At 38.4% G+C, this 26224-nt stretch overlaps 1 protein-coding gene across 14 annotated transcripts in view; it reads right to left on the bottom strand.

Moving 5' to 3' along the window:
* PPP6R3 (protein phosphatase 6 regulatory subunit 3) overlaps nt 1-26224 on the bottom strand; it is a 66272-nt gene that overhangs the window by 24826 nt on the left and 15222 nt on the right. For 4 of the 14 annotated variants that reach the window (XM_072866025.1, XM_072866026.1, XM_072866016.1 and 1 more), the window contains exons 2-17: nt 24964-25134; nt 24462-24572; nt 16304-16485; nt 13830-14062; nt 12143-12329; nt 11120-11257; nt 10540-10605; nt 10185-10297; nt 9386-9499; nt 8550-8679; nt 6490-6642; nt 4319-4468; nt 4114-4173; nt 3735-3799; nt 1045-1160; nt 535-620 (exon numbers count right to left, since the gene is read on the bottom strand). In XM_072866025.1, coding sequence (XP_072722126.1) covers nt 535-620; nt 1045-1160; nt 3735-3799; nt 4114-4173; nt 4319-4468; nt 6490-6642; nt 8550-8679; nt 9386-9499; nt 10185-10297; nt 10540-10605; nt 11120-11257; nt 12143-12329; nt 13830-14062; nt 16304-16315 — 1623 coding nt within the window. In that variant the 5' untranslated portion in view covers nt 16316-16485; nt 24462-24572; nt 24964-25134. The remainder of the gene's footprint in view (nt 1-534; nt 621-1044; nt 1161-3734; nt 3800-4113; nt 4174-4318; nt 4469-6489; nt 6643-8549; nt 8680-9385; nt 9500-10184; nt 10298-10539; nt 10606-11119; nt 11258-12142; nt 12330-13829; nt 14063-16303; nt 16486-24461; nt 24573-24963; nt 25135-26224) is intronic. The other 10 variants (XM_072866027.1, XM_072866029.1, XM_072866030.1 and 7 more) reach the window with 8 other exon arrangements.

Genomic DNA, 26224 nt, shown 5'->3' with positions numbered 1-26224 from the left:
GTATGTTTAACATGATTATACAAAACCTCTTCATATTTCTACTTAAGTTTAACTTTTTTCTAAAAGTGTAATCACTACCACTGTGTGTAGAAGAAATATGACAGGTGCATAAAAAAGTATGCAGAGTTACTTGACTTAAGCAAGGTTAGTAACACATGCAGTGGGATGGAGGTTCCCATTAAACTGTAGATAAAACAATTAACACCAGTTCCTCCAGTTTTAGTTTGCACTCTTCAAGCATACAGCAGCTTTCAAGGACACTAATTTGAAGCTGTAAAGAAATCTTCCGTCTTGGCAATTATCTGGGATGAGCTATACAAACTGAGCTACTGCAAGACTCCCATACAAAATATTAATGATATGGCTTTAGATGAAAAGTAAACTAAAGAATTATCAGTTCCATAGTTCAGCAACTAGATGTACTTGTCAACAAACGTACATGGTAGTTGGGAAGATTGGTTGTGCTGCTGACAAAAAGAAACTGGGGCCCAAGCAAACAGCAGCAATTTTGATACCTTACCCATCACTACTTACCAGGTCCACTGTATTCCTCTTGTTAGTTTCTCCTAAAGAGCTTGTGCAGAATGTCTCCCATCGCTCTCTGACCTCCTCTGGGAGCTCTAGCATAGGAAACAGAAAAAAAAAACCCAACAATTTGATACTATCAACAATGGAGCATCACTTAAAATTTAATTTAACAATTTTGTTTTCTTCTGCTCTACCAGAAATACTGCAAAGAACGTATATATCCTCCTAAATCCATAAGGATTACTCCACCTAGGTAAACAAGTCCAAATTAAGCAGGTCAGCATCTCTTTGCATTTATTTCAGGGAGTTTTGATACTGTTTGGGAAAAAAACCAAACCAAAACAAAAAAAGACTTAAGCATATGTTTAAGGATGGCTGGTTTTAAGTTGAATGCGTCAGAAACAATCAATATTTTCTTCCTTTATCCAACACCTGCCTTTTAATTTAAGTTGGATTCCTTTCCCCAAAATTTGATAAAGAAAGCCATGAAGACAAACTTGAGACCATTAACATTACCTTTAATGAGCTGTTGGACTAGTGTACTGTTTGGCCCCTTATCTGTACTATGCACAATACAGTTTGCTATCCTTGTCAGATGACCCATATAGCCATGCCGCCTTCCTCCTTCAGCCCTGCAAGAGACAAAAGGAATTCAACTGCCCACAGAGCAATTGCGCTGTGCTACTATATTTTGTTATAAAACACTCTACCAGAGTCAAGAAGTTACACAAGGCAAATAGCATAGGGGCTTTTAAGCAGAAGAGTTGCATCCTAAAATGAAAGGTTCACAAAAATACTCAAGAATTTAAGATACCAACTGGTTTGACTACACTGAGCCAGTTTAGAAGACTTAACAAGCATGTAAACTACCAAGAAGGAAGAGCAGAATATCTGAACAGATTATTTCTGCTTTCACATTTGTGTGTGTGTAGAAAGAAAAATGTACAGCATTATCAAGATAAAGTCAAAGTTACTAACAGACCCACACTTTTTAGGAAATTTCTGTTGCCGAGAGCATTTTTCAAAACCCCAATACACCAAACATTCTCTCAGAGCTTTGAGTCCATGATCAAAGGAGAAAGAAATTCTTAAATCCTAAGTGTGCTCCAGTATTGCAGAGTTTCTTAACATTACATTTAGCATACAGAGCTGGAATGGTATGACCAACCGAAATTTAAGTTAGGATCACTGCTTTCCTGAAGTTTAGGAATGACATTTAAATGCATACCAAAGGTACAATTACAAGGTGGTTCGAGTATTTTTTATGTACCAGAACAGCTTTGTAGAAACAGGAATTACCCATTTTTAGAGTACTGCTTTGAGTAGCTACTATCAGCTAGAACTGTTCTAGATCTGACCAAAGAGCTAAAGTGAGAGCTCCAATTTGGACTGAATTTGTAGCATTTAGCTGCAAGGTAACCAGAGATTTGCTGTGTCAGCTTTTTAAGGTTTTGTGCTTTTAAAATGGGGGAGGGGGTGCCGCGAATCAAGAAAGACCCACTCAATTGGCTAGACTAACCTCCCATGAACTTGACTGAAGTCTTTGTAAAGTGACAGTTCAGGAAGTAGCTTATGTTATGCAAACACAAATCACATTATTTTCCACCACCATCATCTAACACATGACGTAACTGAAATTACGTTATGTCAATGCAAGATGTCATGAACAAAACAGTACCACACTGTTTACAGGAACAACTTGAGAGATTCCTGTCTTATTTCCTCGACTGCTTAGGTAACAAGTACATTCAAAACAAGCAACACATGATGGCAAACGTTATCATTTCTAATATAGGATATGCCATAAAGAGCGCTTGTATTTGACAAAGTGGACTGACTTGTCATTGCTTAGCCAAAAAGTCTAGAATACGATTGTATCTTCTGTTAGCAAATGCTTATTAATCCCAGTGAAACAAACAGCTTTTTACTATGTCAGATTTTTACCAGCAGAAAGCAGTCACCCTCAAGCTTCCAGAGCTGCTCAAAATAACATAAATGACAATACAAAAGCATAAAAAAAAAATCCCATTTCCTGAAGCAGCTAAGCTAAAAATACCTTTAGATTATCTTAGACTTATCTTTTATATTTGGAGTCATACCTGTACAAAATTTCATAAAGGGGTGAATTAATTACAACAGCCTGCTCATTTCTCACAAATAAAAATAAATTCTTTCCAGATAAAGGCACAATGTAAGGTTTACAATATTTTCCACATTAGTATTTGCAAACATGAGACTAAACATTTAATTCATCCATATGATAAGTACTGGATCAAGAACATTCTTGTCCAACCAAAGAATAGTTTTAGGTTGGATCTATGGAAATAACTTTCCATACTTCTCTCCTTTGACAGTCTAATCGCTGATAAAGTTGGCAGTTCTCTATAACCTCAGGAGAATAAGATATAAAACAGAAGACATTTGGGAGAGCATGTTTTCTACAGTTAAATTAAGTCACATTCCCTTTCTTTGTACCACCCTCTTCACCTGCTTCAACATGCTTATTTTCAGGTCAGTTACATTAGCCATATATTTACTATCTGATTCATATCAAATAGGAACAGGAGTATTTTGGGGAGTAGAACTGTCTCAAATAATACACCAGCAAACCAGCAACACTATCCCAGTCAGCTAATTCAGTATTTTGACAAGTTAGAGCTAAAATTTACTAAGCCTTCAGAGAGCTGTTTTAGCACCTCAGGTGAAGATAGAGGGTTTTTTCTCCTGCTACAAACACAATTTCAGACAACATCAACTACTTGAAACTTCCATCCTTTCACAAACACATACTTTTGGAAGTTATTCCATTGCTGAGGACTTGGCTTTTACTACCTAGGAGTCTGGTTGCTCCCCAATATGTAATATGCTTTGATGTGTTTATAAATAATTTTCAATTGCTTACTGGAGAAAAGTATTTTCTGTCCTCTCAAAACTTATGGTATGTTTCTGTACTTGAAGATGGGTAGACTTTAAAGATCATAGTAATATATGTGGCAAGAATGACAAACTATTGCATTCTCAAATGGTCATGGGAAAAAGCATTAGAATGCTACCAAAAAGTAGTATGGAGAGAAAGCTTTAATCCAAATATTAACATACAAGTGTTTTTAGAACTGGCCAGATCAGCCATGAATTGGTCATACATTCATTTCACAATTTGAGTCTTACATAGACAATTGCAGGGAATGAAAAAACTAGTTACTCACTGTTTCTTCTCATTCATCTCCCATGCTTCAAGTATTCGTTCTATTAATTGGCACTTAAGGAAGAGCTATCAAAAAAGCAAAATATCCTTAGTAGCAGTAAAGTGGAACACTATTATGCATTTTACAGTTGATTTTACAAATACTGAAGTCTTACAAGATAACTAATTTCAGATTCAGGATAAATACTTCCATTAAAGGTTTTAGAGTTCAGAATCAGCAGTCAGATCCCAGCCAGAAACCTAAAACCTAAACCTATATTAATTCTGCTTCTCTTTATAGCTGCTGAGCTGTAGTAGCATAAAGCTATTGAAATAGCAATTTTAATTCTTAAAAATAGGGAGGAACTTCAAGAAAAATAAATACTTGCAGTTCTGCATACATGCTCATTTTGGGGCAGCAAAAGTCTACTCCATGGCACTTTTAGCTTTAACACCCGGAACTGACATTTTAAGAAAAAAAGCAGAAAAATATTCCTGTTCATTCTATACATAAAGTAAAACTGCGGTATATTTTATGTAAGAGTAACTGCTACGGTAGCCTGGAGACAGGAAAATTCAAGAGATTCCCCAAAACCCACAACTTACATGTTTCAGTAAGAGATTGTGCCCAGTGGAATCCTGATCTGTAATTGTGCCATTTTCTGTGCTTTCAAGAGGACTTGCAAGAATCAATGCAATACAGATTTCTACTTGAGTATGCAAAAAGTTATTCCATGTATACTTAAAGAACATGTCCTGAAAAACAAATTCAACAAGGTTTATACAAACCAAGATCTTTTCATTAAACGTAACCAATAGTCTCACCCCAGCAAATCATCTGAATGACTACGCTGGAACAAATTCTGAAGTTTTACAATACGTATTATTGTGCAAGAGAAAATTTGTGACCTACAAAAAAGTTAATTCTTGTGCTTGCTATTATCTGAACACAAGAACTATCATACTGGATCAGAACAAAAACTCAACTGTAACTCGATTTATCCTGGGGGTAAGCAATAATGCACTTTGTTCTCTGAAAGACAGGGAGGAATGACATTCCCCACTTACATTCTTTCTCCTAGCTGCAGCCCAGAGAGTCCCAGAGTCAGAAGTGTTATTACGACCTTAGTAGCCCTTGACAAATTTATTTTTTGAATTCACTTAACCTTCTAGCATCTACAATACTGTTTATAATGTGCTCCTCACTTCAGTGAGGTTCCTTACAAAATCCTATCTACCTGTTTTGAACCTGTCATCTACTAATTTTATTCTCTGGTACAGAAGGCTACCTCAGATAATCTAGATGCAGTTTAGGATTATTAAACACCTTACATAAGACACAGACAAATACTGAGGTTGAGATACGATAAAGAGTGTTCATTCAGTCATGTTCCTAGTTCTCCACATTTTTCCTCTTAAACATAGGAAAGATTTTTTCAAGCTTTATGTCCTGTTATTTTAGACTACTTCTTACTGCAAAACTCAAATGATTGCTGTAACTGGTAAAATGTAATTAGTTATGGAAATATATGCAGTGATTGGAACACCATTAAACAATTTAAGTCTCATTCAAAACACAGCTAAAGATCTCAAATTTTCCTTCAGTCCTCCTAAACTAATGATATCCTCCCATAAAGATATGCTACTGGAACTAGACAATTATTTTTGCTAACAGTCAAGTCTGCACAGTAAAGCATGTGCTGTTTCAGCCAACAGCATGACACACTGAGAAGTTTATATGGCTATAATTACTTTTTTTTCCTCCTTATGTAAAACCTGCAACAGAAAAGCATGTTCAAACCTCACTGAATTTATTTTACAAAATAATCTACTTATAAGAACATGCAAGTGTTCATAGCATGTACATTCCCTTAGACAACACATCTAGGAAAAACTTCAGTTACAGTGAAGTTAGCTATTTGTGTACAAGTTAGCACCTGTCTGAAAACCCAAGTTGTGCAGAGAAATTGAGATTAAAACATTACAACCATAACTGTATTAATTAGTTGAAGGAAAAAGGGATTTTAGACTAAAACAATTTGGGACAGAGAGAATATTTACACTTTAAGTTTGCAACTGCCTGCTTAAAAGCAGAAGTTTACATATTGTATTCAGAAACTGTAGTATAAGTTCTAGCATGTTTTGCTAGTTATTAACTGATACCAACATTTGAATTTTTTGGTCAATGTAAACACAAAGAATATGTCCAGCGATAGTTGAAGTATGAGGTAGGAAGTACTTAAAGTACACGTTCCACATTAGCAAAAAGCAGTGAATTAACTGACTGAAAGTTTGTTGTGCAACATCTTGCTTTCAGAGATTTGAAGGCATAGAAGCTACCAAGAATAACTGTGCCTTTATAGGACAGTGCTGAGATACCATTTGGTGTGCCATATATTATTGAGAGGAAAAGGGGTTTAGAGGGAACAACTTAGGAAAATAATGAAGACAGTAGGGAATCCTTGACCATGGCTGAAAATCTGAGAACATACAGATGAAAGAGATAAGCTTGTTAAGAAAACCTCTTCCTACATTTATGAAGGTGTAGAGAATAAGAACCATTCAAGTGATCAGAGGAAAATGCTGACTTCAGACAGATGAATTTAACAGTAAAATCCAATATTAAAAGTTCTTAAATGGTGCAATAGAAGCCACAACACAACAGGCTTAAAAGTTATGCTGGAAGATATACTACAAATTATCTGCAGTGACAGGAAAACCAGAAAAGATCTTAACAGCAATCCATAAAAATAAGGAAGGCAGCATAAAGTTCTTACCAGTATTACTCCTATGCTGTTAAGCTCTATAAGCTCCTGATTCACACTGCTTGTATTCGTCTGTAAGAGGCTACATATTAATCTAATCACATTTAAACGTGTGTTTCCCACAGGTGGATCCAATACTCCCCAGGTTGTCTTCATGACACTTTTCTGAAAAAGGTACATACATAAAACCCATTAAAATAGCTTTAAAAAAAACCAGCTCGTCATTACTATGCATAGTGACAGAGTAGTGCTTAAAAATATATATACAATCAGTCCTTGAGCAACAGGCTTACCTTCACCCTTCAAAAAAAAGCAATTTTTAGTTCTGAACACTAGAGCTTATTTTAGCTCCATAGACAGGAAGCACTAAAAACAGCCACATGAAACAAACAACATTGTAAAATCTAGTTGTTAATTACAGACAGGATCTCAAAGTAGATGCATTGTACCCAACCTTGAAAGGAATTAGGAGATACTTCCTAGGAAAGGCTTCTCACTGGTTAATCCATGTACAGCTACAGTCTACATTGCTACAATATACACAAAACAGCTAGGTGGACAGTCTCCAATTTATAATATAATGCCTCAACGACCCTAGCTTCATACACCTTGAAAACAATTTCATTGAGCAACAAGGTTCTCTGGCATCTTATTCAAATGTTATACATGAAACAAGCTCTATCTGTAGTCTTTGAAGGAGTTACTTCCAACACAGCAAGAATCTCTTTCCATGCACTAGTGGGTCCTTATACTACAGTTCTAAGCTTCATGGCTCTTGCATTGAAATTTTAGCTGGTTAACAAACCAGAACTGTTGTCACATAACCAAGTGCCAATAAGAAAAATCTGGTATTAGCTACCATAAGAGCTAAAAATCTAATAGCAAATATGCAATGAGCACGGGAATGTCTCATTCTCTCAAAATGTCTTCCTATCTTAAGGCATAAACACATTCTGTCAAGGAGACCACTACCGCTTTCCATAACACTGGATGTCATTTTTGCCTGACCATCACCACCCTTGCATCAGAAAAAAGATGACTGACATCCTGCTAGTTCATTTTGCCCACTCCTTACATAAGGCAAAAATCTAAGGATGCCCATTTAACTAGTGCTCAAAATGAACAACAGATTCAATAACTTCACTAGATGACTTACTCAAATGCTAAGTATGTCCAACCGTCAGAAAAATACTCAGGTATCTTATGTGACTTTGCTTTTACTGTAAAATAGACCTGCATCTTGCCATGTTGTTGCAATAAAGATAAGACAGTTCCTTTGCATTTTATTACCTCTTCTGCATTTGGAAGTCTTGAGGTCTCATCTTCTCCAGGCTAAGATAAAGTTTAACACTACCTTGACCCCCCCACCCCCGCCCTGCTTCTAGTATTTTATACGCCTCTGGTCTTTATTTTCACTTTGGCTCACAGGTCCTTCTCTCTTATGGACTGTGGCACCCAGTTCAGGGTGCAGCTGAAATTCTGCCAGTGAAAATTTGAGTGGAAAAATATAAATGGATCATAGGTAAACCCTCTATTTATACATCTATGTCATGGTGTTGCAAAAGATAAATACAAGATAAGTTGCTTAAATCTGTTAAAAAGCCCAAGGAATTTAACATGACTAGAGTGCAGGGTACACGCCATGGAGCTCGTCTACTTGGGTCCTGGGCAAGTCTAGAGGAATTGCGCAGGCCTCACATGGGCCATGCCAAAGTTCCAGACAACTGAAGCGTCCATCCCTCCTATCCAGGTACGACTTCCAAGCAGAAAACAGGATCCACCTTGAGAATATACAGCAAATGTCTTCATTGCTTTCAGAAAGAAGCGATTGCTTCAAGGCTATTCTGCCAACTAAACAAAGTTTAAGCTGGAAAAGTGTATCAATTAGCACAACACATTGGCTCAGGGACAACAATAATGAACAGCAAAGCTCACAACAGGCTGGGAAGGAACCTGGGCACTTGCCCGAAAGTTGTCAAACTGGGTTTTGTTTGTTATTATAACCTGCCTAAAATACAGTCACACAGTGACAGTCTTGTTTCAATTAATTTGTAACACAAGGTTTCACTTACTTTTGGAGGCTCAAGTAGGAGCTCATGGAAGGATGAAAGTCGTGCTTTTATGGCTTCTAAAACACTTTTGTTGACCAAATATGTTGAATTGCTCATACCTGGAGGACAGATCTCTATATGGCCTTCAAACCTAAAACACACACAAGCAAAATCTGATAATCAATATCAAAACTAGTTGTAAAACACCTTTAAGGTATGATTTTGAGTGTCACAGTTCTGAAGGCATGTGAAAAGAAGAGGCAAGTAAAAACATAAGGTTACAAACATAAATTAAGTGTGAAATAATGATTGAACAAGATTTTTCCAAACACTAGCCCTAGTATTTTTTGGTTTATTGTGCTTGAAATCTCCAATATAGTCTAGAGATTAAACATTACAGCTGTTGTATTTCTTTTGAGGCAGATAAAGAGCTTCGCCCATCTATCCTGAACAACATATACAAGTCGAATGTACCACAGAGATCTGTTCAGTGGTTCCTCAAAGTCAAGTTGTAATAAAATTCCAAACAACCTTTTTAAAAAGTCAATATCCACTCACTGCACTGTACATATTTACTGTATTCTTTGTATCCAGAAATAAATTGATGAAGTGTAATTAGTCTGATCTGTCCAGTGGCACTTAAACTAGCTTCTAGAACAAACTGCAGAAAGACTAGTCATTTGGTGAAAGTGTAGTAATGCCAACCTCAATCACTTGGTTTGCTCTTTTACTTCATCACCTACAACAGGCCACAAAAAAATGGTTCAGTCCTAAGTACATGGAAGACACTTGCTATTGCTGAACAGCAGTTTAGTTAAATTATGCAGGCATAATTCAAGCGAAATAAGAACACTTACGTCTGTCGTCTTGTCTCAAGTAAGGTCAACAGTATTTGGATTGCACTGACTATTGCAGATTCATTTTTTTCTTTATGAAAAATATTAGACAGCAGCTGCTCTATGATTTCTTGTCTGAAAAGAAAAGCATTGACATCAGATATAACACTACTTCAGGATACAGCTGTTAACAGAAGTAGCTACCATTTGTCCATGTAAAATTAATAAGGCGGTAATACAAAGAAAACTAACAGCTATTTCAAGCTAGCAGGTACCACTAGGACAATCACTCCCATCCTCACTGTCCCAATCATATTTTCCAATTCCTTCCGTTGATCTAGTTTTTTGATCTGACAGCCAACACTACAAAAAGGGAGTTTTCAGTCACATCAAAAACCTGATTCAGCTTGCTGTAACAGCCACACAAACCTAAACCTGTAACCAGCAAAAGGAAGAAGGGAATACAGGAGAATCTTCTCTAGCAGAAACACACACTTAAACTAACTTAAAACAAATACCAGATCAAAGCCAAAGTCTGTGTTATACTCTGCACAGTATCAAACTGACCTCCACATGTCTGATCCCACTAATGTTGGCAGAGCAGGAAATATTTTTGAGACAAAACCCCACCAAGGAAGTCCTCCAGGTGGGCCCTGCTTACTTGCTGAGTTATTTTAAATTAAACACAGATGATGGGTAGCCAAGAAAATTCACCTGAAAAGCAGAGCTTGCCATTTCTAAAGGTTTTCAAGGTCAAAAGTTAAAAACTATGTTTTCTATGAATTTAAAATTAAATCAGAAATTCAGCAAACCAACTTACTTCTCTAGACTTGCAAGCAGTGGATCTGGTTCTGAACTGTTCTGTACTTGTAACATCTGGTCTCTGCTTAGACGAACAATTTCACAGAGTGACTGTGATGCATTTGAATGTCTCTGGAACAGAAAAACATAGCTTTTCACTACAAGAGTAGTAACATGCTGGACCGTAATTCTTCAGTTAATAAAGGTGAAAGGGGGGGAACCACACACCTTCCCTCAAATGACCACACTTAAATAATGAAATTGGCTTACTGAAAAAAGCAAGCAGAACACAGTAAAACTAAAAGTTCTAACCATATGTCATACAGCAACTTGCTGAACAGATAGACCCAGAAAAGCATCAGATCAATACTCACATCTTCATCTTGAGACGGATGTACGATTTCCACAAGCCGCTGGATAATTCTCTCCTCATTTAGCCACTGTAAAAGTGTTTGTGGGTGTTAGTAAGAATGTTATCCAAGTGAATGAATTAAATGAAGTAAAGTTAATGAAGTTAAAAGAAGTCGTCTGACAATTGCCATGAGTCATACTGTTGGTATTTCTAAACAAAGACTAACAACACTTCAGAAAAAATGAAAAAAGTAAAATTAATGTTTCTGAGCAACTGTAAAAAAGAAAGCCTTAGGTATAATTTTTAAATAAGCTTTCTGATGCCAAAAAAAAGTGTTCAGTAAGGTCCAAAACATTTTTAAAACTGCATCTGGCAGTTTTAAGTTGGATATTGAAGACCAGGGGAAGAGACCAGCCACTCAGGTTCTAAGTTGTCCCCACCAGCACTGTGGCTCCTCTGGAAAAGTATTGGCAGCTCCAAGCAAAAAAACCCTAAACATTAATTTCAGCACATTTATGAAATAAACTTAGTAAAACTAGCAGAAGATAAGCCATCTTACAGTTCACATGTCAGACAAAAATCCTTTGAGACATTTTACTTACGTTTAACACTTCTTGCCGGGGCTGTGGAGGTTCTATGCAAGTCAGTAGCCTGAGCAACAAGTCCATGATAGCAGAGGTCCCTATGTGCTTAATAATGAGGTCTACAAAATCATGTTTCCTCTTTAAAAAATCCACAATCTAGAAATTAAAAAGAAGTAAGCTTACATTTGCTTATCTGTATTACAAATTACATCAAACGGTTTTAGTTTCTCTCTCCTACCAATGGGAGAAAAAAATTAGAGCTTCTTAAACACTTTTTCCACTTAAAGCTTGAAGTACAAGGCAAGATAAAATACACACATATAGAGTAGCAAAAGTGGCACAGAACAGATCCATACTATATGCAGTGTGTCCTGGGCCTCCTCTCAAGCCCAACTTGCTGACCATAAACTACTTGTAATCCAATGCAGAGTCAGCTTTCCTTTTTGGTATGAATTACTCTCATCCCTGCTTAGTGAGCAGAGCTCAACACAGCAAAACCATAATACAATACAAACAAATACAGAGCTTGCTAAATTAAAGATATAGAATAGAGTCACAAACTTAATTTGCTCAGGTACAAGAGCCAGTCATTGCAGCTGTTTGCAGTATTGGGCCACATTGGACAATGTTTCTGAACAAGGACTCCCAATGCCTCTCACCTTCTTCTAGAAGAATTCTTCACACCAAATGGGACCCACTCCCACTGATGCAATTCACTTACCTTCACTTCTAACAGCAATTAATGCCACTATCGCCATACAAAATACTGAGCTGAGCTAAGCCACAAGGTAAGCAATCCCTTGCACTGATTGCACAAATAGCTCAGGCAAATCTGAATCAAATACATCTTACTCATCCAGATATATTTTTTAATCTTTTTTTAATCCATAAAAAAAGCTAGTGTCTTCAGCTAGTATGGAAGTTGAATGCTCGTTTTTGACTCTGCTGCTATCCCTCAAATGTGTAGCCTTAAAGCAGCACTGCCGAGTACTACGACTTTATTAAAGCACTTGTTAAACTGGAGAGCTTGTAAGTATTTACCTGTTCTGGTTTTCTGCTTATAAGAATACTTAGCACCTTGCTGAAGAAACTGGCCAGTAAAGGGTTTAGAGGAGATTCATTTAAGAGGAAGCTGTACAGTTTCATAAGTAAGGATTCTTCTTCTCCCAGCCTATCATTGATCTGCGAGACATCTGATGTAAGCAGCTCACATGATATGTTTGGATATCTGGGGAAAAGGAAAAAAAAAAAGTTATCCACCACTCATACTTCAAAGTTATCATACTTCCAGCTCTGAATTCAGAACCTGGTAAGGCTTCTGACTAAGTTTACAAGCAGGGTTGGTCTGCACTAATTAAAACAGCAAACTACTGCAAGGTAACATCACTGCACATTCAGCCTGCAAGCTCTGTTCTTTCATTTAAGAAATGGACTACTCTGTTCTTCAGTAGCAATAGGACAATACTAGGAAAGTGGGGAAAGGAAAGGGAAAGCTTTTATTTTAAGATCTACTGTTAAATCCATCTGTTCTATTGTTAAATCCATCTGTTCAAGCACTGATCTCTCATTTCAGAAGCCACCTCTTTTTTTGAAGGGAAAAAAGTTAGTTACCAAGAAGTTAAGCAGACTGATAGTACTGGACCGATACTGGGGAGGGAGCAGTGTGTTTTCCTCTTTCTAATGTAAGAAGGACTATATTAAAAAAGTCAAAAGGAATAGCTTCAGGATTTTTATATATATATTTTTTATATATATATATATATATATATAAAATTGCAATTACGTAGAAAGTCAGTAAACTAGTCAAAGTCTCACAAAGCCTGCAAAACTAGCTAGTACTGCTTCATGACACAGTCAGAAGTACAGTTCAGAACATTGAGTAATTAAACTAAGAGGCCATCAAGACCAGTAATTTCTTGCATTTGACAGTGCTGTCACGCACTCACACTGAAGGCAATTTTGACGGCATCAGCAGCTTAAGGTTTTTATGTGAAAGATGCTTCAGTTTCAAACTCTACTAGAAACACTTACAGGAGGCTTGATTTACCAGAAATGGTGAAGTGCTGCAACTAAGAATGTAGCTTATTTCACATTATTTTTTACATACTGTTTTAAGAAAAAAGCAGCTTTCTGCATAGACAACTCTAAAATAAGCCAAAAACGGTAGAAGTGCTTTTATATGAATTGCTAGGTTGACTTTTGAGTTTGAACCTTCTCAAACTAGCTGAAGTCATGGCCATACCCAATTCTTACAGTTCTAGCTCTGCAAAGGAAAACAGCAGCAATTAGACATTAAGTACATTTTTCCAAGGAGTGCTACAGACCTTCTAATAAGCATCTTCAAAACATCTTACCAATCATCAATAAAACAAAGCTAAGCACTTAACTATACTACCCAAATAGGGTTTTTCATTCAACTATTTCCTTAATAATCACAACTACAAGATTCTTCATGTGAGTTACCATTATTTTTTAAGCCTCCTTTAGACAGCAATTGGTTTTGGAAGCATTTATGGATAAGAGGCTTCCATTTGAAAAATATGCAAATATTAGAATGATTTACTTAAAAGCTCTACAAAGCCCCTTGAAAACAAACTTACTCTAAAGATACCAGTATTGTACTACACACCAGCACACAGGGATTCAAAACACACTACCAAATTAACTGCAGTAAGTTACCCCTCTTTCCACCTTCCCAAGTCTCCCCCAGCCAAAAAAGTTCTCCTACTTATATCGAATTTTTTCATCCATGTCTTGAGGTGGCTCTTCGATAATAAATGAAACTAAGTCTTCCAAACATTCTGACTTCAGCAGAAACTCTATAAGTTTGCGATTCTGAGCCTTGCACTCTTGCAGAACATCCTCTTCATCCATCAATTCCTTCAGTGTTACATCTTCTCTCTCTAGAAGCGTATCTATGTGGGATGACGAATGGAGATCAAATTTCCAAAACATGCTGGTCTGGATAAGAAGAATATACACAAAGCATTAAGTTTACAAACGTATTCAAGCAGTATTTGTAGTACTACTATGAAGTGTTATTTCATAGCTTCTAACCCCAAAGGTACCTGCATGCATAGAAACTTTCTAGAACTTGAATGAGACACAACAATAGATGCTGATGATCAAAAGCTACAAAATCAGGCTTGATTAAAGATGACTGAATACTCCTTAGTAAATTTTGTACGTTTAGCAATAGCCAATATTCTACCATCCAAAGATAAAGTCAGGCAGCTCCAGGGTTTTACTTACATCAAAGGAACATGCTAATCTGCATTAAAGAAAAAAGTTAACTTTGGTTTTCAATTTACTGAATTTGCTCTTCCCAACCTTTGTTTTTAATCTATGCACCAAGTCTCAGATTCAGAACAACCTGCTCAGCAATTAGTAGAGCTGAGAGAAGATAAAATGGGCACTGCATAAATGCACTGGAGTACCACCCCTACCATTGAAGAAAACACCTATACAGGTGGAGGAATTATAATAATTTTAACTTGCAGGCAGCACATAAAGTGTTCCAACACAGGACCTACTCTCTCGCTGTACCTCCCTCCACAAACTTGGCACAAGAGGAAGAACAAGGCACAATAATATCTTATTGCAAACACGTGAAAGGGCAGTGTCCCAAACACAAACATTGTAAAAGGCCGTAACAGAAATATGTAAGGATGAGCAACTTAGCCTTTCCTTATAAAAGGCTTTGGCACCTCCATATTAATTCTGTTGCTCTAAGACATCTTGGAAGTAGTTGCTACTGAGACAACTATGCTATCAGAAAAGAATATTTCAGTCTATGATAGATCCAATAAACTCCTGCTTTCCCCTCTCATTAAGCTCAATACAAGCATTCACTACATTCCGCCCCTCCAAAACAGGGCTTTTACATAACATTTAACCTCTGACACAGTATAAGCTGGTCTTCCATGAATGCAGAACTTAAGTAGATTGAAAGAGATACTACAGATACTAGAGAACAGTAAGAGAAACTTTTCTTTCCTTACAATTGGAAGCAGCATGGTTTTGAGCAGTACTCATTTAAATAAGGAAAGAAACACTCTTTTGCTCCTTTAGTAACTGCTTTCCAAGTGTGAAGCATTCATTCAATACATTACTGCTGTGCATTAGTGACATCAGCTGTGAGGACATGTAGTTACCACAGAGAATGTAGGTGAACAGTACTATTTCAGCAAGAACACTTCTGTAAGCTGCAGCTTGTATGCAGGAGCAAGCTTAAAGACAATAATCAAACTATGCTTTTGTCATACACTCATAAAAACCTACAAAAACTAAAACAGAAATATCTAATTCTTACACAAACTAAGAGGTAGACAGCTTTAAGCATTTATTTCCAAGTGAAAATGGATTCAGGATGCACACTACAGCTACTTAGAACAGTGAAGTGTCAAATTTAGTACTTGAGCAGTTTAGAACACAGATACAAGTCCAAGGATCCAGCAAAACCCTTACGACTCCCTTCATTAGCAAGGCTTCCAATATTTGGCTTAAATATTGAAAAGCCTGGTATACTCACTATGGAGAACTTTTAACTGCTTTTAGGGTTTTCATTGTTGCTTTAACCATTACACACCGATCACTTAATACCACTTTACTTTGCTTAGCCTTTTGTCAGAAGTTGTAAGCATATAACTGCCCCTAGATTACATAGCTTTCTGTTTAAAGATATGGAGTCAAACAAAATCAATCAGGAAGAGGTACAGATAATTTCAATTGCAGTATTGGTACTTATAATCATCTGAGATCCCATGCAAGTGGTTAAAAACCAGAAAAAAGTTATTTTCTACTAAAAGTATAGTAAACTTACAAGCAGGGTTCACAACACCTGATCTCACAAATTCGCTTAAATCAAATTATACAAAGTTATTAAAAACACTAGCTTGTGGGTATTCAGGCTACAGACAGACTTACTATAAGCAAGTGAAACTAGTGCATTATTAAAGTCACAGGATGTTTTTTGTTTGGTTTTTTTTTTTTTTGAGCCTCTAGAAAGTAGATCAAATCCCTCCCCTTGCCTCAATTAGTGAAAGTAGCATCTTTCCAAGTAACCACTATCAATGTTAATTCCAGATGTAAATCCCTCTGCAGTGATTAAAGCTCATTTCAGTAGCTTCAATGTATTTGTCAGTTACTCATTTCATGAGAAGTTCAACAACAAAAAATAGCAACAACAAAAGAGAGGCATACTACTGCAAACATGTTACTGCGTTATTTCACAAACTCTCTCCCAGGCAAGCTCTTTTAGGGGGTGCTCCCTCAACATGTCAGGTGCCGGCCAGAGATTATTCCATCACTTTTCAACAGGAGCCCAGGTCCTTTGAAATAAGGAAAAATAACATAGAATGTGCCAAACAGGAAGTCCAGGAACCCTGAAGAGAAGAGAATTTTCTTAGGCGTTATCACTGGTGATAATCTAGAATCAGCCTACCATAGTTCTGAACGGACATTTTAAAAACCAAAAGTTATTGTTATTCTTCCCACATCTTACTGTTCTCCCATCCCTCCCAAAACCTACCAATTTGGAAATTTTGAATTATCTTCATGTTTTTCAAATTTCAGTCCCATTAACAGAGTCAGAATTAGTCCTTATGTCCACAAATCAGGAGTGCTCCTCTCAAAATTTCACTATCTGCAAATTTACAATAAACTCCACAGGTCAGCTGGGTTGTTTTACTCCCAGTGTTCAACTCCATCACCAATATGAGCAGAAAAATCACAACATTTGGATTCGATGCAAAAGACTGCCAAATATGAGACATGCCCAAGATTAGATACTACAAGCAGCAAAATAATCCAGGATAACACTAAAAAACCTCAGATGTGCAAAGAAAAATTGTGTTAAAGATGGTAAAGCTGCCAGAGACATTTGGCTGTCTTTTGTAACTTGAGTTAGGTTTCCATAATGTCTGAAAATTCCCAGCAAGCAAGAGTAACACACTTCCAATTCATGTAAACAGTACTTCTGAAAGTTTATATCAACTTGTTGATGTACAAGTTACAACAATTCAAGATCCTAAGGAACACCTAGCATTCAGAAAAATATTGCTTTGTTTTCTTAGTTAATATTGTTAACAGATTCTTCTCTGAATTAATGCTGAAATAACATTCTATGTAGTAAACACCTGACAAATCTGAAACAAAAGAAAGCAGTTCACCAAGATGAAGAAAGTCTGTCAACTGCTCTGAGATAAGGTAACTGAAATTCTCACTTGAATTGGTTGCTAAAGGGAAAAAAAATAAAGCTTAGAAGCGATCCTTTCAGACCAGAAAAAAAAATATGAAGTCTTCTGCCTACTACAGCTGAAGAAAACCACACTGTGTATTTTGTTTAACAGTAACTAGTCCGCAGTTCTTTCTAGAGGCCAAATGCTTAACTGGGGTCTCCATCAAAAAAAGTTGGTAACAACTGTATAAGTAAGTTTCTCTGTAGCTTCCAGTCAACATAGCTGTCAAACACCTTTCCTGAATACAGACATTCCTGTTTTCAAGCTACAGGACAAAGACGTGAATTCCAGTCAGACAAGCATATAGTTTAATTATGGACACTGTCTCCTATATTGAACCTTTTACAAAACAGACTTGTTACTTTAAAGCATGCAGAATTCCCTTCAGTAAATAAGAAAACTATTAAAGCAAGCTGCTCATTTAAGTTAAACTTTTCAGAACCATACTTAGGTACAACAAACATGAGAAACATCCTTTGCAAGGAGTAAACAGAAGTATGAGGTACCAGGTTGGTACCTCATATTTCTACTTAACAGTTGAGTATTGGTAGCTACAAGCAGACATGAGGATCTAGACCAGTGCAGAAAGAAAACTAGCTGTCTTACCCGACACCTGGGATGTTAAAAGCATATGCACAGAGCTTCCAGTAGGAACTTCTCAGAGTTTACAGCAACACCCATTTTCATTTTTCAAGCAAGAGAAATTTTTTTAAAAAAAGTGTATCAGTGTCAAGCTAAAGATTCTGTAATACACAAAAGTCTGAGAAACGCTACATAGAGAGTTATAACAAGGATTGCATTACAAAAAACTAAACTCAGAATGTAACTGTCAATTTTCTTTATGCACCATCATATCTTCTTACTATAGGGTTCAAGTGCACAGATAAAAAAAGAAATCAGTTACTTTTACACCAACAAACTTTTCCATGATTGAAACACATCCTAAATTATGTAGCCTACTTCAGCAAAATATGTTTTTACTACTCCCGGGTAGCAACTAGCAAAAGACAACTTAGTTTTTGGATGCAGGGAGAGCAGCCACCATGCCACCACAGGCTTTCAAGAAGGTCTTACATTTCTTAGCAATAAAAGCATTTCCAATGCAAACAATCCATTGCCTTCTAAAAACCAAATAGGTAGGTAGGTAGGTTTGGGGAAGGACAAAGTAATGATGAAGTCTTATGCTTTTATCATTAAAAGAGATTTTACCAACATTAAGGCCTTTAAATGCATTAAGTGATTTCTTTAAAATGCTAAGCATGCCCTTCTGTCAGCTTCACATAACCTCAACCAGTTAGTCACTAGGTATATTTAATTAGTTTCCAGTTGGGGGGTATTTTTCCTTTCTCCAAACAATGGACAGTAATTAGACACCACACTAGCATTTATAAAGTGCTTATTTTGACACTGGGAATGGACCATTTGTTCAAAAGAAAGCTAAGCACAAGTGCATGTCTGAAAAAAATTTAAGAGCTAAACAGAATTACCAGTTACCCAAGCTGACAGAGAAGACACCTTAATGGCTACTTTTTAAACTTCCTATTTCACTCAGCCAGAGCATCAACCATTGTAAGCCTGCTGTCTACAGCCTCCTGTCCTTTGCAGGCTGGGGCACAATTTCTCAAAGCATTAACTATCCCAAAACTTATTAAATGGGAAAATTAAGCACTTATGCATTTAGTCTGGAATCGAGGACAATTTGAACAAAATAATACAAAAAAATAAGACACCTGTATTCTAGCTTGAAAATCTGGACCAAAACAGTTCTTTTCTGTAAAGTAATGGTAATTTATAGCAATACACAGTTATGCCATAACTGAATTCCCCACTTGATAGGGATTTTTCCACTTGATGAATGCAAGAAAGAATCTCTCATATACAGCAACACACTTAAATTGCTGCTTCTGCATTGAGAGTTCAGGGGAAAAAAATAAGAAATTCTTTATCTTCTATCCCTTAAAATAGTATGGTTTTTAAGTAGTGTAAAAACTCTGCTCTTAACTATACCTTAGTTTTATTTCTCAATACTTTAAATAATACAATAGAGACCATACTTACCCAATAACCTATTTGAAAATAAATTTATTTTCAATTAAAGCAGTGAGGTTCATTGTGTTATTAGCTAGAAAGATATAAGTTACTGTTCCAAGTCCCTTGATTTAACTATATTACATCCAGCAATCACAAAAAAAAATAAAAGCAGCAATACAGGAGAGTTTTCATGGTACAGTTTCTACATTTCTTAAACAAAATGTAAGATCAATTTGACATAGAATAAAAATCTCATGTGAACACAAAGTAAGATGTAGCAGTCTTCAGTGTCAGAACAGCCTGTTCAGGCCACGAATGCAAGCCCTAGTGGAAATTCATTTTTGAGAAATACTTCATTACTTACACTAACAATTAGATTTCTATGATTATAAGCTAGAGAAGTTTCAAATAAACTTTGTGGAGGAGGAAGCCAATAGATGGTTTGAAATTAAAAGGAATGAAATAGAACACAAAATACAAACACCTTTACCTCAACAATTCAATACATACTGCACCCATATTTCAAATACTGTGCACAGTCCTAGTCCTCCCATTTCCAAAAGGCCACAGCAATCTAGAAAAGATACTGAAAGGGAAACAAAACCAATCAATAGTTCTTTTATGGAGTGCTGGGAGACCACGCACAAGCTGGCCGCGCCTCCCCACAGGATGTCCGGATGCTTTGCCCCCTCTCAGCCACTGTCGGGCACAGGAAGCTATGCTACTTGCAGGGAGCCGGGTCAGTGAGGGGTCACCGAGGACTCCCGACCCTCCTGCAACACTGTTGCCACTATCTCATCCAGGGGACCCCAGGCACAGGATGAGGAGGGGACTGGAGTCCAGGCACACAAGGGGAGGTTGAGGGCAGTCCCTGTGCCCAAGCGGCAGCAGAATGGCACAGGGGAACAATCCCCAGGAAAAGGGCCCTCAGCTCCCCCAACCTTCCTCCTTCTCCCATAAGGGCATCTTTCAGGCCACAGCCTCCCCCCCCCCAGCTCCCAGAACAGCCATATTTGGCCATATGCATCACCATCACAGTGGCTTCTTGATGTCACAAGCCACCTCACTGCCTTTTCTGACGGGCCCTATAAATACAGGGACCCTGGCAGCTCGCCCACAATTCACTCAGCTTTGAGGCCCTTGGATTCCAAGGATGATTGGAACAAAGAGGTCCCACAGCAACAAGGCAAGTGGCTGCCCACTTTGCATGGGAAGGCAAATAGGTGGTTGCAGGAGACACAGAGGAAGAGGAGGCAGTGGGGGGGGGGGGGGTGGGCATCCATCAGCCACATGGTAGCAATAGCCATCGCTCACATGACTGATGGTGTGGAGCCCATGGAGGCGGATCCACCCAAAGATCAAGAACCACCGATGGAAATGGATCCACCTCCAGCATGGCTCCCCTGGCACCACTACACCATACCAGGGCTCCCCTCCATGACACCATCAACACAGCATTGCAGGAGCACCCAGCCAGTGCCCTACCATCAGCCCAGCCTCCACATCCGGCTGTCCTGCAGGCTCACCCCTTCCATCTCCCAGCATTAATAATTATTTTGTTGATTGCCACAGGTGGTGTAAGCCCTTCTCTTTCCCATCCCCCACCCCTTTCCCCACCCCTCCTGAAGGGGTGCCATCTCATCTGCCCTGAGCCCCATGAAAAGGGGATGAGACGACCTGGCTTCCACCAGGCTGCTACACTGGGGTGACAGGCGGAGTCCCTCAGAGGGCCACCGAGGTCCTTGGGGCCAGGAGGTGGGGTTTCTTCAGTCTGAGGACAAGAAGGCTGCCGGATGGGTGCTTGAAGATGAGGCCAGACACTCCGCGGTGGTGCACGAAGAATAGCAACAGATCAAGCAAAGAAGTTAGAGGCAGTTGTTCCTTTAGAGAAGCAGAAGACTGCAGTTCTGCCAGGAAGAAGTGCTGGCCTACAGCACTGAAGTCCCTTCTAGCTGCTTCATTAGGAGTTCTTTTCAAGGTTGGGAAACAAACCAAAACAAACCAAAACAAACCAAAACAAACCAAAACAAACCAAAGCTTTCCTCCTCTCTTATTTGGTACTTTGGCAACTGCCTCTGGACTCTTCTGTCCCCTCCTGGTCTCCCTAGTCCAGGAAAGACATTGATGTGTGGGGTATGGGCCCAGCCCAGACAGTGAGGGGCCAGGGCACACAGCACACAAGGGCAGGCTGAGGGAACTGCCTCTGGTCACGAGGGTGGTGAGACACTGGAGCAGGTTGCCCAAAGCAGCTATGGATGCCCCATCCCTGGAAGTGTTCAAGGTCAGGTTGGCTGGAGCTTTGAGCAACCTGATCTAGTTAAAGACACCCGTTAAAAACACTAGTTAAAAACACTAGTTAAAGCCTCACCTCTGTGCCTGGGAAAATCATGGAACAGATCCTCCTAGAAGCTGCATTTAGGCACATGGAGGACAGTGAGGTGATTCGAGACAGCCAGCATGGCTTCACCAAGGGCAAGTCTTGCCTGACCAACCTAGTGGCCTTCTATGATGGAGTGACTACATCAGTGGACAAGGGAAGAGCTATGGACGTCACCTATCTGGACTTCTGTAAGGCCTTTGATACAGTTCCCCACAACATCCTTCTCTCTAAATTGGAAAGATATGGATTTGATGGATGAACTGTTTGGTGGATGAGGAATTGGCTGAATGGTCGCATCCAGGGTAGTGGTCAATGGCTCAATGCCCAGATAGAGATCTGTGACAAGTGATGTCCCTCAGGGGTCTGTATTGGGACCAGTACTGTTTAATATCTTCATTAACAACACAGTTGGATTTAGTGCACCCTCAGCAAATTTGCTATGACTCCAAGCTGAGTGGTGCAGTTGACATGCCTGAGGGATGGGATGCCATTCAGAGGGACCTGGACAAGCTCAAGAACTGGGCCCATGTGAACCTCATGAGGTTCAACAAGGGCAAGTGCAAGGTCCTGCACCTGGGTCAGGGTAACCCCTGGTATCAATACAGGCTGGGGGATAAAGGGATTGAGAACAGCCCTGGGGAGAAGGACTTGGGCATACTGGTGGATGAAAAGCTGGACATGAGCCAACAATGTGCACTCACAGCCCAGAAAGCCAACCGTATCCTGGGCTGCATCAAAAGAAGTGTGGCCAGCAGGTCGAGGGAGGTGATTCTGCCCCTCTACTCCGCTCTGCTCTGACGAGACCCCATGTGGAGTACTGCATCCAGCTTTGGAGTCCTCAGCACAGGAAAGACATGGACCTGCTGGGGTGGGTCCAGAGGAGGGCCACAAAAATGATCAGAGGGCTGGAACACCTCTCCTATGAAGACAGGCTGAGAGAGTTGGGGCTGTTCAGCCTGCAGAAGAGAAGGCTCTGGGGAGACCTTAGTGCAGCCTTTCAACACTTAAAGGGGCTTACAAGAAAGATGGGGACAAACTTTTTAGTAGGGCCTGTTGCAATAGGACAAGGGGTAATGGGTTTAAACTGAAAGAGGGTAGATTCAGACTAGTTATAAGGAAGACATTTTTTACAATGAGGGTGGTGAAACACTGGAACAGGTTGCCCAGAGAGGTGGTAGATGCCCCACCCCTGGAAACATTCAAGGTCAGGCTGGATGGGGCTCTGAGCAACCTGATCTAGTTGAAGATGTCCCTGCTCATTGCAGGGGGGTTGGACTAGATGACCTTTAAAAGTCCCTTCCAACTCAAACTATTCTATGATTCTATAACTATCTTAGTAAGACCTTACCATCATTAAGTTGTAAGCTTCAGGAATCATGGGGGAACATTCCTTGTACATAAGGTAGCAATATTTCAGCAAATAGTTCAGTGTTTTGAACTATTTGCAAGTAAAGTTTCACTTACATACCAAAAAAACAAAAGACTGCACCTTCTTCCAAATACCATCAAGAATTCCGGGGTAACCAAACAATGTTTTGGAATACAAGAGAAACACTTCATCACATTCATTAACTATTGTACAATTTAAGCTTCTACTACAGACAATTCCTTCCAGACATTACACTCCTTATAGCACATATGCTCCTCAGCTAACTACTGTACTTTCAGAGGGTAACGACATACTCTGGAGTGAAATGCAAGCAAAAGACACCATGTGGTAGTCCTTTCTTGACTGGGAGAGAAACACATCAGAAAACTATATGAAGACACAGTAATTTTCATAACATCCTCTTTAACAGCTGCTGCCTCCTCCTCCTAATGAGGCAGCAAATTATCTAAGCAGGGACTTTCACTCCCCTATCAGACAAGGGAAGAGGGAACCTGCTGTGGTTGCAGAACAGTGAAGAACAGAGACAGAAGTGAAATCACTTTCACCCTTATTAATCACTAGCATCCCTTATTTACACACACTAGCTGCACTTCTATCTAGATCAGAACTATGTATATTTTTACATTATAGATAATATATTCATCATGTGCCACACCCCCATTCACCACACACACCCCGTTATGACTGAATGCTGCAATAAATTGCTTTGACATGCTTTTTTAATGCAAGTACATTTAAAAAGTCCAAACTAGTTAATGTTTACTCAAAGACACCAATCCCTCAAAATTCAAGTGGTCATAACTGTCCAGCAAAAGTACAAAAACCAGCTGAAATCTACACTTTGCAAAGAAGTTACAAGAGCAATTTTATAGCAAGCAACAAGTGTATCCTTGTCAATTCCTACACTCTCTCAAATGACGGGTTAGTAAGTGTTAATAAATATAGATCTTAATTACCTGCAATAACTACAATTAGACACTGATCTCCCCTGCCCAAGGAGAAAAAATAAATCATTTTCCAGTAACTTCAATTCAACAGCCAAACATTAACACATTTAAAATATTCATTGGTGACAGAATTTAGTTAGATTCTTCATATTTTGAATTCTCCCAATTATCTTCAAAATGGAAATGAAGATACCTATGTACTGAGAAAAGCAGATGGTTCCATAATATTATAAAAAGCAAGCTAAACGATGCATAGCTACCCAGAAGATAATTTTACACTGAAGCATGCAGTTTAGTACCAAAAATTCAATTGCAGAAGACAGTATTACCATACTTCAATATAATAACCTACAGTGCTAAACATCATTCATACCTAATATGTCAGTTCATGAACACATTTGCTTTGAAACTCTTCCACAGAATTGGAGGCCGGGCAGCAGATACACCTCCTGGCACAAAACCAAAACACTTTAAAACATGTTCCCTGCAAAACAAATAGAATAACCACAACAGTGTGTCTAGATGACGCTTGATTCTTATTGTAAGACCAAAGCAGGGCAGAGAAAGAAGATAGTGCAACAGCAGAGTGGGTTAAAAGACAAAGAAACAGCTAGCTAGAAAGTTGGGGGGGAAAAAAAAAGTCAGAAAAAAGCTGCAAGGAAAGGGAAGGAATGGCCACAAAGTCTGAACTGCAGAAGGAAGAGCAGCTTAGAAGGCGGTAAATGTGAACCTACAGAAATCAGGTAAATAAGCCTTTGGTGGACATCAGGGACATGAAAAACAAAGCGTTCAGGAACCGCTTAAAATTTAAGATAAGGCTTTATAGATGCAGAACCTAAATCTACTGCTGTAGGTGAAGCTTAATAGTTTCTTACCTGTTAAACACAAAAGTTTTTTAAAAGTTAAAAAAACAGAACGATTTGTATTCTCTCAGGCTCCTTGCCCATTACAGGGTATCCTGGCAACAGCCAAAAATCTTTCAATCTACAGTATTAGCAGATTAGCAGGACTGAATTAGGATTGAATTAGATGAAGCAGATTTCTTCCTACAACAAAAAAGAAGACATTTTATCATTTAATACTGTTAACAGGTTCTATTCAATAGCTCAACAACTGCATGAATACTACGCACTGCTTTGCAGGGAATAAGACATATGAACTGAAGAAAGAAACAACTTGGTAGGAAGAAAAGTGTCAGTTCAGTGCAGAATAAATTCAAAAGCAGCTTGTCATCTGAGAGACATTTATTTTTAAACCAGCTTTAATTAAACATGCCCCTTTACTTTTGGGAGACTAAAGAAGAAACTTCATTGCCTCACAAATAAAACTTCCTTTATAATCTGTACTTGACTGCGGAATCTAACACAAATCCAAACTTCTATTTTTTTATAAACTATTAGCAATTCCATATGAAGTAACGTCTTCAGATCTAGAAGAACCGAAATACCCATTACTAGAGTTTTTTGCAGCAGTCTTTTCTATCCTTGTAACTATTCTCGTTATATTAAGATCTGATTTATCCACAAACCTGCACAGAAATAAACATACAAGCATTAAGAATGCAAGTTATTTTGGCATAAGTCTGTATAAACAATTCCGGCAGTTTCAATTTGAAATCAGTTTAACTTAGGAAAAAACAGACTTACAAAGTAACCAGCTGTTTTAAGGCAGCATTTGGTCACCTAAAATTCATCATTAAGACAACCTCTGCTTTTGATAGTTTAATTCTTTCAATGTAAAGCAAAGTAACATTAAAGAGCTTAACTACATATCCATAACTGGCTTCAGAGTGACACTTACCTGCCTGTGGTTTGGTCAACACCAAATAGGCAAGAAAAAGCATCCCATCAATTGATGGTTCTTTCTGATGTTTCTGGCAGTTGTAAGATTAATTTCCTACCCTTTGCTTCCCTTTCCAGGGAAGGAAAGAATCACCTTCCCTTTCGACCAGTTAGAGGGCTTTTTGATTTTGCTTTTTAACACAGGTTTCAAGCAAGACAAGACTTTTGTTTCTTTTGTGAACATGGATAATATTGTTCATGGAAGAAAGTAGAAGTAGTAGCAACTAAGAAGAGTAGCAAATATACTAGCACATTCATTAATTCATGTCAGTGACTACCTAGTATTTGGCTGAAA

The sequence above is a fragment of the Ciconia boyciana genome, chromosome 6 (assembly GCF_034638445.1).
Source record: "Ciconia boyciana chromosome 6, ASM3463844v1, whole genome shotgun sequence".
Classification (NCBI taxonomy): domain Eukaryota; kingdom Metazoa; phylum Chordata; class Aves; order Ciconiiformes; family Ciconiidae; genus Ciconia; species Ciconia boyciana.
This window is presented reverse-complemented; position numbering and strand designations above follow the sequence as displayed.